Here is a 12,971-nt window from a genome sequence, read left to right on the forward strand (position 1 = left end):
AGTCAACCGCTGGGGAATTGAAGAAACAATTTGAAACAGACTAAAATGTTTTTTTAAATATTTTATTTCGTGTGAAGCCTGGCTTCCTTTGGCATCCATGAATTCACACCACTGCATACAGCATTTAATTATCATGCAAAAATAGTATTGTGCATGTTTGTACCAGATTTGATTTCCAATCACATTTTAAGGCTGGTCTTGAGTCAGGGCCACGTTCAGTTGGCAAACGTCTAACAAAGCAGATAGAAATGCCATGAATAAAGCAGACAGGAGTCCTTACTATACTTGTCAGTGTAATGTTTGTTCTACACAGCATATTTCCATCGCATCATTCAAAGACACTGCATCCTGCTGAACACACCCCAGGTCCAGTTCAGCAGCACATCTAATTCAGCCTTCAAGATCTCTCCTGGTAGCGACCTCCCAAGGAGCAGTTTGCCATTTCAGGGCAAGCCACCCTGTGCTGAATCTGGAATAGAAGTCACAATTAGCACGAGAAGAAACCATAAAATGACAGGATTATTGTACATACTGCACTGCTAGATTTGTAAACCAAGTCAGTTGTACCAGTCAGAGTATGTGCTACTGCTAACAGTTGAGGCTGGTCCACAAAAACGCCAAGTCAGTGCATCTGAACTGACCTACAACTAATGAGTAATTATCTATTATTCAAGGTGATTTGAAGATCCGCCAGTCTTGACTGTCTGCTGCAATGTCGAACAAGCCCAATGCTTCTCTCCAATGGGAGTCATCCATTACTGGATGAATGGCAAGAGATGGTCTGACTTAAACCCCTTAAACGCAACTGTCTGAAAATTTGACCCAAGGACAATGTTGTATACGATTTAATACACATTCACGCGTCCAAATGGCTGTAGCCTATGGTAGTGTTCCCCTGCTCAGACTATGCATGCGTCAACCAATGGTTGTATGCCACGCTGTCGACTGACAGTTAACTGAAACTCAAAATACCTATCCAGGCGTAGTTCAGGCAGGCATTAGCCACGCCTGTGCAGAGGAACACAACCTCTATACTTCAATTCATTCCAGTACGATTTTTTTTTAATGAAATGTATGCATTCACTACTGTAAGTTGCTCTGGATAAGAGCATCTGCTAAATGACTAAAATGTAATGTAAAATTTGTGGGGGCCATAGAGCAAAAGAAAAGTGTTTGAGAGTCTCCCATGTCCATAGACTGGTCTATATAGTTTGTAGGCCAAACCGTTCAGATGCTACAGATGTTTGTGAGAAAACAGATTCAGGATGTCTCATGATCTGACAAACACTACTGTAGCGCACCCTTCCACCAGACCCGGAAAGCAGACATAGGCAGACTGAAACGCAGCCCATGCAAACACTTGCTATTTAGCGCGAACAGATTTTGATCAGGATTTTTTCTATTCGGTTACTTAGATCAATTGATTTAAGGTTTGAACATGCACTGATTTAATAAATTCAAAAACTTTAGTGATAAGCCACCTGCCTAAAGGATAGATGAAAGTAGGGTTCCACAACACTGCTTTCACCAATCCATTCACGGCAGGTCAGTGATTTCATAATGAAGGGGGAACACAAAACAGGGCCCATGACTTCAGCAGCAAGGCATTCAGTAAACATGCCAGAGGACACCCACCTAGAAAGCGTCGGCAGGAACCAGTCGCAGTCAAGCCTTGAGTTAGTTGCTCACATCCAACGCTTAACCTGATCGTGTAACGAGAAGGGTAATTAGTTTTGAGTACAGCTTGAGGGCAACAATGACAAGGCATGCATTTGCTTATCAATATCAACCTAACAAAGAACTACAAATGTGTTGAACGGCATTACCTTTTAGCATTAGACAATATTAACCACAAGCCTCGAAAGCTAGACATTTATACTAAACTGTACATAGTGATAAACTTAACAAGAAAAAGGTGAGTCTAGAATTTAAGATGAAGACAACTTTGCAATCACTGGGAGAACAGTACAAAACACTGGTTTCACAGATGGATCAAACTTAGGAGAATATTGTTTAACACTAGGGACTTGACTGCTCATGGAATTTGCAAAAGCTCAATGTTGATTTTCAGAGGCTCTAGTAGTCCCCTCGGTCTAATGGGGACAGGGTGAAACGCTTCTCCAAAAACTGGATACTTTACTGGACGTTCTCATGCAACTCTGGGTATTGAACAGTAACGTCTAGGGCCTGAGGAAGTGACAGCGGTGCTTGGGCAAAGTTGAAGGTAGATAAGATGGACATCAAAATGAGAACTGTTTGAGGGATGCGAACAGGAGAGCAAAAGTCGTTACCTCACATTACTGGCCTATATCCACTTATGAACTAGCCAAGAGAGCAGCATTCACCAGAGAGGATTCACATGTCGGTAGGCACAACACTTCATTCTCCAAGGACTTTGTTGATTTCCAAAACGATAGTAGAGCTCTTGGGCGCAATGAAGCGTTATAAAAGAACCAGTGCCAGCACCAGGATGACATTTCATTTCTATTCTGCTTTCAACACCCCCAGCCCCCCGTACATTGACTAGCTTCAGCATCAGGGTAGACCCTTTAGCATGTTTTGAGTATTAATTCAGAGGACCTCCCAATACTCCTAAATGAGACTTAGACCCAGCCACCCTTTCAAAATGAAATCCTGCTTTGCAGAATACCCTTTCCAGCAGACTATGCCATCATTTTACTCAACCCACTTACTAAATCCCTCACTACCACTCACATTACATAACATTCAGCTGGCTTAGTGAACAGGCTATAGTTCTTTGAAGGCACAATAAATCAGAGCATTTTCAACGGGGTTGTTTAATAGGCTTCATGAAGCCAGGATATACAAAAAAATCTTAGGTGTTGGTTAACAGAACAGAGAGCACATATCCTTGAAGTAACATTGAGAGTGAACGTTCAGTCCATCAGCATATTATGCACATGTTTGCAAAGAGCAAAGTACCTTAGGCCAACTGCAGAAGGCTGCAACTAACACCTAGTATACAGCCCAATGAGCTGAAGTAGGTTCACCAGTCAAAGTAATTCACTCTTTGGATACCGAGTATTGACAAATCTTTAGCAATATCAAGGTGGTCAGCTGGAAACCAGTGCTCCCACTTAGCATTCCATCCTTGCTACACTAAAGGAATGCATTACAGAACTGAAGGAGCAAAATGTCTTTAGAGCACAATCACAGCTTTTCCAGCTTCTAGTGTAAATTTCATAGATTTCATTTTTTAAAGACCAGAATTCACTACAACTCCAGTTAAAAATGAGATTAAATGGAAACATGTCGCTACTGATATTTGAGTCTTTCGATTGAGCAGGAACATTGAATTTGTCTTAGAAGCTATCAGGCTGTGTTGAACAGGTTACGATTCAACAGTAGAAACAGGTTTAATTGCAAACAAAGGCATTTTTATAAAATTATCAAATTTGATTCTCCCAGTGCATTCTCCCTGCAACAGGAGGGCATATTGAGCTTAAGGTACTCAGACCCTTACTGAGCATCAAGGCTTACAGTAATTAAATGCTACAGGATTTCAGTTACTGCCATGAGGACAGAGATCCTGAAGAGTACTTTCAACACGATAAAAAAGGACTAAAGATGCTGATTTGTTAAAGAAAACACTAGAACCAGATACCACAAACAGAAAAAAAAAAGTCTTCGAAGAGCGCATCTTTAAAAAAACAGCCAGCGATGGGACGATCTTGCAATCAGGAAGTTTGTTTTTGTTTTTACTCGTGTGTAGCTGAGGACAAGAAGTAGGCACAAGTGTAAAGGCACTGCAGCATTCTGACATTTCTCACAGTAGACTAGAGCCTATTTATATTTTGTGCCACAGTTATCATTGCAACAGGAAAGCACCAGGACAAGGGCATTGAAAGAACCTATGCCTCTTCAAAAGGAAACTGAGTGAAAAAATCTAGGAATGTCTTTCTGCTTTTGGATAGGGTGGTAGAGGGCTGGATATCCATCGTTTCAAAGAAATGTTTGATTCTTTGAGCAGACGTGAGTATTTTAACATACTAATTGAAGAGGGCACAAGCTTTCGGTTTCTGAGCAACAAAGTCTTACAGGGGTCGTTCTGGGAGTCTATGCAATCATGTCCAGTTCCTCCTAAACATTTCTAGTTCGTACTAACAGTGAGATCAACAACTAGGCTACATCATTATACTTACCATAGCTGTCATAGCTGTCTCGGTAGGATCCCCCAGAGCGGCCACCATAACCACCTTCTCCTCCACTCCTAAAAAGGGGGACAAATGAAAGCTGGTTAACAGAAACCAAGGAAAATACGTGTTGGCTCAGGTACATGATTATCCTAGAAATAACTTCTGGTTTTAATAACATAGGATTTAATGTACAGAAGACTGATCACTTAGTACTTAGAGAACTAAACCATGCAACATTCTTACCTGGCCTCTCTGTAACCGCCGCTGCCACCCCCAGAGGAGTATCCTCCTCCACCACCACTCCTGTAGCCACCGCCATAGCTACGGTCCCCGCCGCCCCCATAGCTGCGGTCCCCGCCATAGCTGCGGTCCCCGCCATAGCTGCGGTCCCCGCCATAGCTTCTTTCTCCCCCACCATAACCTCCACCACCTAGGACAAAATTATGAGGATTTCAGCCAAAGGACCTCACTTTGGAGCAAGTTACACTAAAAAGGAGGGTTGTGGCGTGGAGCAAATGGACGCTAACCTCTTCCTCTGCCTCCTCTGAAGCCACCAGAACCGCCCCTGAAGCCGCCAGAACCGCCCCTGAAGCCGCCCCCGCGGTCAGATCTTCCTCCTGACTTGCCAGCTTCATCCACACGAATCATCCTGCCATCGACCGACTAAACAGAAGAAAATTTTTTATAATACCAATGATTTACGTCAGCCAAAGACATGCATTTGTCTGGGAAACCATCCCATCCCCTCACCTTGCCATTCATTGCAGCCATTGCGTCTTTGGCATCTTCTGGGTTTTCAAAAGTCACAAAGCCAAAACCCCTGGATCTCTGTGTCTCTCGGTCTCTGACAACGTCGACTGAAAAAACAAAAACGTCAACCACCCACTCAAAATATTGACACAATATGGCGAAAGTCCACTCTATACTGCACAAGAAGAAAAATATGTTTTTTTTCCTGGCTCAAAAGGGGAGTGGTCAGCAACAATAGAATTCCGTTGTTACATTTAAACCAACAATTTGCCATAAGCAGAGATTCTCAGCTTATTTCCTGCAATTATATACATTCTTGTATGGCGCAGAGATAATTTCTCAGGTGTAAATGTTAAGCGATGAGACAAACTGACATTATGCGAGAATTCTACAAACAGCAGTAAACAAATCCATTCTCACCAAATGCCAATGTGGGCATCAAAATGCATAAATCATTTGAACACATGCAGTAGTTAGCCATGTCTAAAAGTATCAATACTGCACTTGAACATATATTTATCCCTTTATTGTAGGCACTAAAATCCTTATACACCCCATTTATCATAAGACTAGCAGGGACTTTCAGACGAGGCTTGGGGGCATCAGAGCAAAACAGAGAGCACCACTGTGTTCGTGAGAGTCTTAGCTTTCCAATGAGGTATATTAGTGTGCATCCAAAACCGGTGAGACTACAGACGGAAATCAGCAAAAGAGGCTGTACCAACTTCAAACGAGTCTTGTGGGTATCCTAGAGCAAGAACACCAATGTGTTTGTGACATCTTCCAATTGATTAGTCAGTAGTTTGTAGGCCAAAGCGTTTAGACACTACTATGTGAGAAAACAGATTTTCAGGATCTCACGGTCTGACAAAACCAGCTCTAGCGCTGCCACCTTTCACCGCAGAAAGGCAATATCAGCAGATTGAGAAGCAGCCCATGCAAAACATATCTAGCTTAACCCATCATACTCTGCCGGGGGGAAAGGGTTCTAAATGATATGGAATTGTTTTCAAGTCATACCAAGGATCATTTAGCCATTTGATTTAGAATAAGCATCTAGAAAATGTTTGACCTTACTACTATTTGCCCATACAAAGACATTGAATAACAGATTCACTACATGGAACAGATAGCCCCCCAAAACAATTCTAAAATGAAATGTGTTCTGGAGTGTCTAACCTACATCAGATAAGACCAGGAAACATTTGTTTTTACATGCATTTAACCCCAATTATTTTTAATTTATTATTTTTCAAACAGTATACAAATTACAGAAATTGTTACATATCATTTCACATAAAGCATTTAGATTTGTTAATATGACCAACAACTTAAAATTGAGCTTAAGTTACTGTAACTCCTCATGTATTGCTAATATGCATATTAATTTCATTAAAGTATATTTTATTTGAATTATCTGTGTTCTATGACCCTGAATTTCATGATATGCGCAACCCAGCCTTAAGATATTGGACAAAGTCTGATGGGGGAATTGTCATTGAACTGTCCGCAACCTTTTCCATCACTTGAAAATAAGTTCTCAGCAATGGTAAATCCTGAACATTCTCATGAATTAAGATGATGATCTGTGTTACTCAGAAGCTGTTCTTTAACATTGAATACAAAGTATAACACCAGAACCAAAGTCACCTTTGAACCATTAACACCACATTTCCGGCTATTACGTGCATTTCGCCATGGCTAATGTGTAATTTCTCAAATTCATTGGTTTTGGAATTAAATTCACTGACTAATTATATTGGTTATTATTATCAGATTTAAATATATATTAGGGCGAGTTTAGTCATTTCGCACGTTTTCCCCATCCCGATTGTATTCTTTAATTTAAAAAACGGCCCGCCTAAAGATTACGATGGCAGAAAAATCCCTGATCTGGGTGCAACATACCTTTAGCAATGTTTCCATATTTTGAAAACGCCTCTTCCAGTGAAGTTTCATCGGTGTCAAAACACAGTCCTCCAACAAAAAGCTTCCCTTCGTCAGACATCTTGGATTATCTTGAAGGGGAAAAAATTAAGAGTATGACCTGCAAACATAGTTCATAAATCTGAGAATGGCAACACATGCTCGCTGTTTGAAGAATGTGACCAAGTCCTGTAAAAAAAAGTTAGAAAATCACCAACTGGCTTGCGGATGGCACCACGAGATGCCATACATTTTAAGCGACAGAACGCCATTTTCTTCCACCCATCGGCTCGATTTCAAATGCGTGGAGTAGCCATGTTTTAACCCGTGCAGTAAAGTCAGTTACCTAGCTATGCATAATGTATAATTTAGCTGGCCAACTTAACTAGCTAGTTACACGGGAATGTTGTTAATTCTCAAAAGATGGCGATTAACTAACTAGATAGTGACGCTAGACAAACACCCACAACTCCCAGTCCCAAACAAAGCCAGACCAGTTAGCTGGCCAACGTTAGCCGACTAAACCAGTCAAATTAGACATTTCAAGCCACTCGGTACACATGGCATGGCCCAGATATTGCCCATCCTGCAACGTAAACTAGCGTATTAAAGGGTAGTTAAAGTTAACTAAACAGCGGCAGCAAGTAACATTACTTGCCACGCAGTGCAAAAATCGTAGCCTGCTAACGTAGATGCATTAACGGTACTGTAGTGAACGGCCATTTTGTAGGGACTGTAGTAACTGACGACTGCTAGTTAACGCTGCTTTTAGACCGACTTTGAAATACCATCCAGCTGTAACGTCAAATAGTGAAGATACGAGTAAAAAGTGTCACTCAAAATAGAGTAAGGTTGAAGGACAAGTCAAATTACATGCGAACTGGGGTCGAGTAACGTTAATCAAAGGCTAACGTTAATCTATTCTCCTTCATCGACTAATAAACGTCAGCTTGTCTAAATTGCAGAGCTAGCTAACTTTAACTAGCAAGTAATTCGTCAAAGACAATAACTTCCCAAAGGAACGCAAACTGCAGGGTCGAAATGAACAATGCAATTTTACTAGGCCTAGGTTTCCCCCGCTAATTATTAGAATTGGGTGGATCTCTACTCACCTCTGTGTAGTTTGGCGCCGTCTGAGAAAGATGTTAAAATGGCTCCTGTTTATGAGCTCTTCTTCTTCTTCGTGTGGTCTTCCGTTATAATAGACGCTTTGTTGCGTATTGCTGCCTTTCACAGGTCAGAGTGTGAATTGCACATTTTGTTCACAAAAAAAAGGATCTACCTGCAGACCGCTGTTATTACATGCTACATTCCGCGCCCACTGCCAAACACACCAAGACAGTTCAGGAGACTGAAAAGATTTGGTATGGGTCCCCAGATCCTCAAAAAGTTCTGCAGCTGCACCATCGAGAGCATCCTAGTATGGCAACTGCTCGGCATCTTGACCGTAAAGGCGCTACAGAGGGTAGTGCGTATGGCCCAGTACATCACTAGGGCCAAGCTTCCTGACATCCAGGACTTATATACTAGGCGGTGTCAGAGGGAGGCCCAAAAAATGATCAAAGACTCCAGTCACCCGAGCGCCAAGTCTAGGACCAAATAGCTCCTTAACAACTTCTACCCTCAAGCCATAAGACTGCTGAACAATTAATCAAATGGACATCCAGCATGTTTATATTGACCTCACTTTAGTTTATTTAGTAAATATTTTCTTAACTCTATTTCTTGAACTGCCTTGTTTGTTAAGGGCTTGTAAGTAAACGTTTCACGGCGCATGTGACAAATACAATTTGATTTGATGTGCCACAGACTAGGTAGATACTGCACCGGATGTATAAATGTGAAGCATCCGTTTGGCGTTTCCACTCACTACCATGTATGGTGATGAAAGGAAGCCCATTGGCCGGCAGTGGGAGAAAACGGAGCAAGAGGGATTTTGGCCGACATTTTGCTAATTTTATCATTGATGAAACATGTGATCTCCATACAGTTTTCTTTTTCCAAAACTAGAATCTGTAACAGAGTGGACTGCGTTTTGTAGACTTTACCCTTTGCCAAAGTTTCTAAAAATGGTGTTATTTTTTAAATATTTTAGAGTGCAACGCTGTGTTGGGTTGCCTTCGCTAGCTAGCGACTTCCCTCGCCGTAACGTTACCAGAACTGTGGGAAAGCAGTGCTAAGTAGGCGGGGGAAAAGGACGCTAGGGTTTTCTCATTTGGAAAATGTCCATCCTCCGTCCTCGTTAGTAGGCAAACGGACGACTGTCCTCCCCTCCACGATAGCCCCCTTTTGACAAGGAAGTGTCCTTTGTGGAAAAGTTTTGAAGTCTGCCACACCCGCTGTGAATCAGCTATTGTTTTCTCTAAGGAGAAAAAGCATGGAAACATTAAAAAACGATGACCTTTTTCAAACGGATGACGGAGGAGTTGAGAAAATACTACTGTACCGGTGTTCCCTAGCTAGCGGCCTCCTTTAATGTTTTTTTTGGGACGGTTGGCATCCAACATTGGTGCATTACCGCAACTGTGCTGTAGTGTGGGCCAGAGGAACCACATATAGTGCGCGGGGCATGTAGTAGAGGACATCTAAATTGACTGGGGGAGGGGGTCAGTGGCCCAAAATATTTTTTTTATTGGGCCCAGGGGAGGGTAGTGTGTTTTGACCCTGGTTTACATTCACCCTTCTACTCATATTTTCCCTATAAACAATGGCTTGACTTACTTTTTATATTACCCTAATAAAGTTTAGAAACGTTTGTAGAGGTTTTGTATGGTGTGGTTATTATTAAACTTTAGCTACTGCAGGACTATGATATGAAGGCAGTGTGCCCCGGAGCTCCAACTGGATCAACACTTGAGGTGAGGAAGTCTGTTTCAGGCCTACCAGAGTTACTCTTATCTAACAACATAATGCTTGTCTTTATAAAAAAAAAAACATTTAGATAGAATTTTTATGAATTAGCCTCCTGTACGTCTATATCTAAATCGCAGACGCAGTAGCCTTCTGGCATAAAGAAATCTCAGTGTTGTAGCATGCCTCTGGCATATCTCTCTCTATCTCTCTGGGGTTAGGCCTAAGCTTCTCTTCCTTTATATAGGCTATATATAGTGCATTTGTAAAGTATTCAGTTTTTCCACATGTTGTTACGTTACAGCCTTATTCTAACATTTATTCAATTGCCCCCCTTCAGCAGTCTACACACAATACCTGCAAAACACCAGTCTCAACATCAACAGTGAAGAGGTGACTCTGGAATGCTGGCCTTCTAGGCAGAGTTGCAAAGAAAACACCATATCTCAAGACTGGCCAATGAAAAGAAAAGATTAAGATGGGCAACAGAACACAGACACTGGACAGAGGACCTCTGCCTAGAAGGCCAGCATCCCAGAGTTGCCTCTTCACTGTTGATGTTGAGACTGGTGTTTTGCGGGTACTAGTTAATGAAGCTGCCAATTTAAGACTTGTGAGGCGTCTGTTTCTCAAACTAGACACTCTAATGTACTTGTCCTCTTGCTCAGTTGTGCACCGGGGCCTCCCACTCCTCTTTCTATTTTGGTTAGACACAGTTTGCGCTCTTCTGTGAAGGGAGTAGTACACAGCGTTGAATGGGATCTCAGAACAAAAATAGATTGACAAGTTTCAGAAGAAAGTCCTTTGTTTCTGGCCATTTTGAGCCTGTAATCAAACCCACAAATGCTGACGCTCCAGATACTCAACTAGTCTAAAGAAAGCCCGTTTTATTGCTTCTTTAATCAGAACAACAATTTTAAGCTGTGCTAACATAATTGCAAAAGGGTTTTCTAATTATCAATTAGCTTTTTAAAATGATAAACTTGGATTAGCTAACACAATGTGCTATTGGAACACAGGAGTGATGGTTGCTGATAATGGGCCTCTGTACGCCTATGTAGATATTTCATAAAAAATCATCTGTTTCCAGCTACAATAGACATTTACTACATTAAAATGTCTACACTGTATTTCTGATCAATTTGATGTTATTTTAATGGACAAAAAATTTGCTTTTCTTTCAAAAACAAGGACATTTCTAAGTGACCCCAAAATTTCTAACAGTAGTGTATGTAAATAAGGTATTTCTGTAATTTTATATATATATATATATATATATATATATATATATATATATATATATATATATATATATATATATATATATATATATATATATTTGCAAACATTTCTAAAACCCTTGTTTTCGCTTTGTCATTATGGGGTTTTGTGTGTAGATTGATGAGGGGAAAAAAATTATTGAATCAATTTTGAACAAGACTGTGACGTAACAAAATGTGAAAAAAGTCAAGGGGTCTAAATGCTTTTCCGAACGCACTGTATATATATTTATTAAAATATTTATATCATACAGTGGACACCTAAGCCTATAGGCCTATGTATGCAATGCCCTGATACATTTAGTACTCAAATCTCTGACAGCTGAACCGTGAGGTGGACCATTATTATTTTAAGAATAGTGATTTTTGTCATTGTTATAGCTGTTTTTAAGGACACGTTAATGTGGCTCATTTGGCCAACTGTCTGCTCCAGGTCCGATCTGAATGCATATGGATGTCCGGTAAATTTCTCAAATGTCTTGTAAATTAAAATCGGCGCTTCATTTTCCTAAATGAAACTCTGAAATGTTTTTATGAAGATTTTAGAATATTCCCATGAAACTCTGTCGTTAATTGGATGGAAACTTAGCTATAGACACCCTAAAGACTCTGGCAAGTGAGCTAGTCCAGTGTCACTTTGATTATGCACATCATGGTTCACCAGGAGTCCCAAACATCTAAAGAATAAGTTACCAGTCAAACAAGCTTGTAAGAATTGTACTTAAACTCCCCTCTCAGACTTATCTGGAGGTTGAGCATCTTTTTGTCTGTATCTTTGTAATGCGTCTGTATTTATGAAATTGAATATGTATTTGTGTAAAAAAAAATAGGGACCACAATGGAAATAAGTCCCAACTTTATTGTACAATCCCGGTCACTTTGAAAAATCTTTGTGTATAAATGTATTTTTTTAACTGATAAATAAAGTCAATCAATTAATCCTAATTGTGCAGTGGCCAACTGATGAATGGAAAAAGACATCTGTTACAAAACACCAAAAAGTTTGACATTTGGAGATTATCAATCCAAGCCTTCGATATTGGTTAAGCCTACAAGATAGGGATCTATTTTCTGTTTGTCGATATTGACATAGTCTCTTTATTGTGGTGTTGCAAATACAAACTGTGATACTAAAGTGCCCGAAGTCGGTATGCTTTGTTTAGTGGTTATGTGGTGCATTGGCACAGAAACCTGTTGGTGGAAAAATAGTTGCATATATTTTATATCATTGTAAATATTGAATCAAAATGTATAAAATCTGATTCCCCTAGCTGATCATTGTCTGCAGTCGGCTCTGATAGTGAAGTAATGAAACAGGCAGGGAGAGTGAGTTTGTCTGTGGAGGTCCGCAAACTCTCAATCTTCTGGCCCGTAGCCCTGTGTGGCATCGACGGTGCCACAAAAGCATATTGAAGTGGCCGTATACACATTGATAAACACATGGTCGCTACAGTTATTGTTATTTTTGGTCATAAACATCATTTTGAGTTCATTCTAAGAGGGGAGAGGATGTTAAATTTATTTTACAGTGCAAGGGGAGCGTCATGTGAAAATATGTTTAATATTGGGGAATGGAATTGCATGACACTTTGAGTTGGACCAGCCCCCCCCAGTAAATTTCGATCTTTCCAATTACCGTAGTCCCCAGATAGACATGGCAAAAAAAGGGGAAAAGGGGAATGGTAAAAAATTTATTAGACTACCATCTAACCCTACATATATGCCACTATCCCCAACAAACCCATTACCTCTTCCCACTACTTTGGCCCTAACAGATTCTACACCAGGCTGTCGCTCTGGGAGGATGGGACCCCTTCTCTCAAATCTCCCTCTAGTTCTTCTGTACTAAAATCTCGGACACCCAAAAACATCTCTACTGCTACTACTTCCAAATCAATCTTCTGGGATTTCCGTTCCATCTGTGGCATACAATTAATGACTATAGAAATAAATGCCAAGAAGCCAACCTTACTAAACTGTTTCGGGTCACTCTGTACTGGCCTACTAC

General features: G+C 40.6%; 1 protein-coding gene across 4 annotated transcripts; it reads right to left on the reverse strand.

Moving 5' to 3' along the window:
- Window positions 1–46: 46 nt before the first annotated feature.
- On the reverse strand, window positions 47–8,084 carry cirbpb (cold inducible RNA binding protein b). 4 transcript variants are annotated; one of them, XM_014216311.3, is made up of 8 exons: window positions 7,946–8,084; window positions 6,816–6,925; window positions 4,908–5,014; window positions 4,685–4,820; window positions 4,401–4,587; window positions 4,164–4,231; window positions 1,636–1,703; window positions 47–469 (listed from the first exon to the last, which is right to left on the reverse strand). In XM_014216311.3, the coding sequence occupies exons 2-7, from the start codon at window positions 6,913–6,915 to the stop codon at window positions 1,699–1,701; spliced, it is 603 nt and encodes a 200-aa protein (XP_014071786.1). In that variant the 5' UTR covers window positions 6,916–6,925; window positions 7,946–8,084; the 3' UTR covers window positions 47–469; window positions 1,636–1,698. The 4 variants fall into 4 exon arrangements, with proteins under 4 accessions (XP_014071786.1, XP_014071785.1, XP_014071784.1 ...); XM_014216310.3 differs by lacking the exons at window positions 47–469; window positions 1,636–1,703 and adding an exon at window positions 2,783–3,733; XM_014216309.3 differs by lacking the exons at window positions 47–469; window positions 1,636–1,703 and having other exon boundaries at window positions 3,877–4,231; window positions 6,816–6,954; window positions 7,946–8,029.
- Between the last annotated feature and the right edge of the window lie 4,887 nt (window positions 8,085–12,971).

Source organism: Salmo salar, chromosome 10 (genome assembly GCF_965601325.2).
Source record: "Salmo salar chromosome 10, fSalSal1, whole genome shotgun sequence".
Lineage (NCBI taxonomy): Eukaryota > Metazoa > Chordata > Actinopteri > Salmoniformes > Salmonidae > Salmo > Salmo salar.

What these genes read in the sequence shown, in the direction of transcription:
- cirbpb (XM_014216309.3), bottom strand. Translation starts at nt 6,915, where the DNA reads ATGTCTGACGAAGGGAAGCTTTTTGTTGGAGGACTGTGTTTTGACACC. An exon ending in ATATGGAAACATTGCTAAAG is followed by an intron (nt 5,015 to 6,815) that starts GTATGTTGCACC and finishes TTGTTTTTTCAG; the next exon opens with TCGACGTTGTCAGAGACCGA. An exon ending in TGGCTGCAATGAATGGCAAG is followed by an intron (nt 4,821 to 4,907) that starts GTGAGGGGATGG and finishes TCTTCTGTTTAG; the next exon opens with TCGGTCGATGGCAGGATGAT.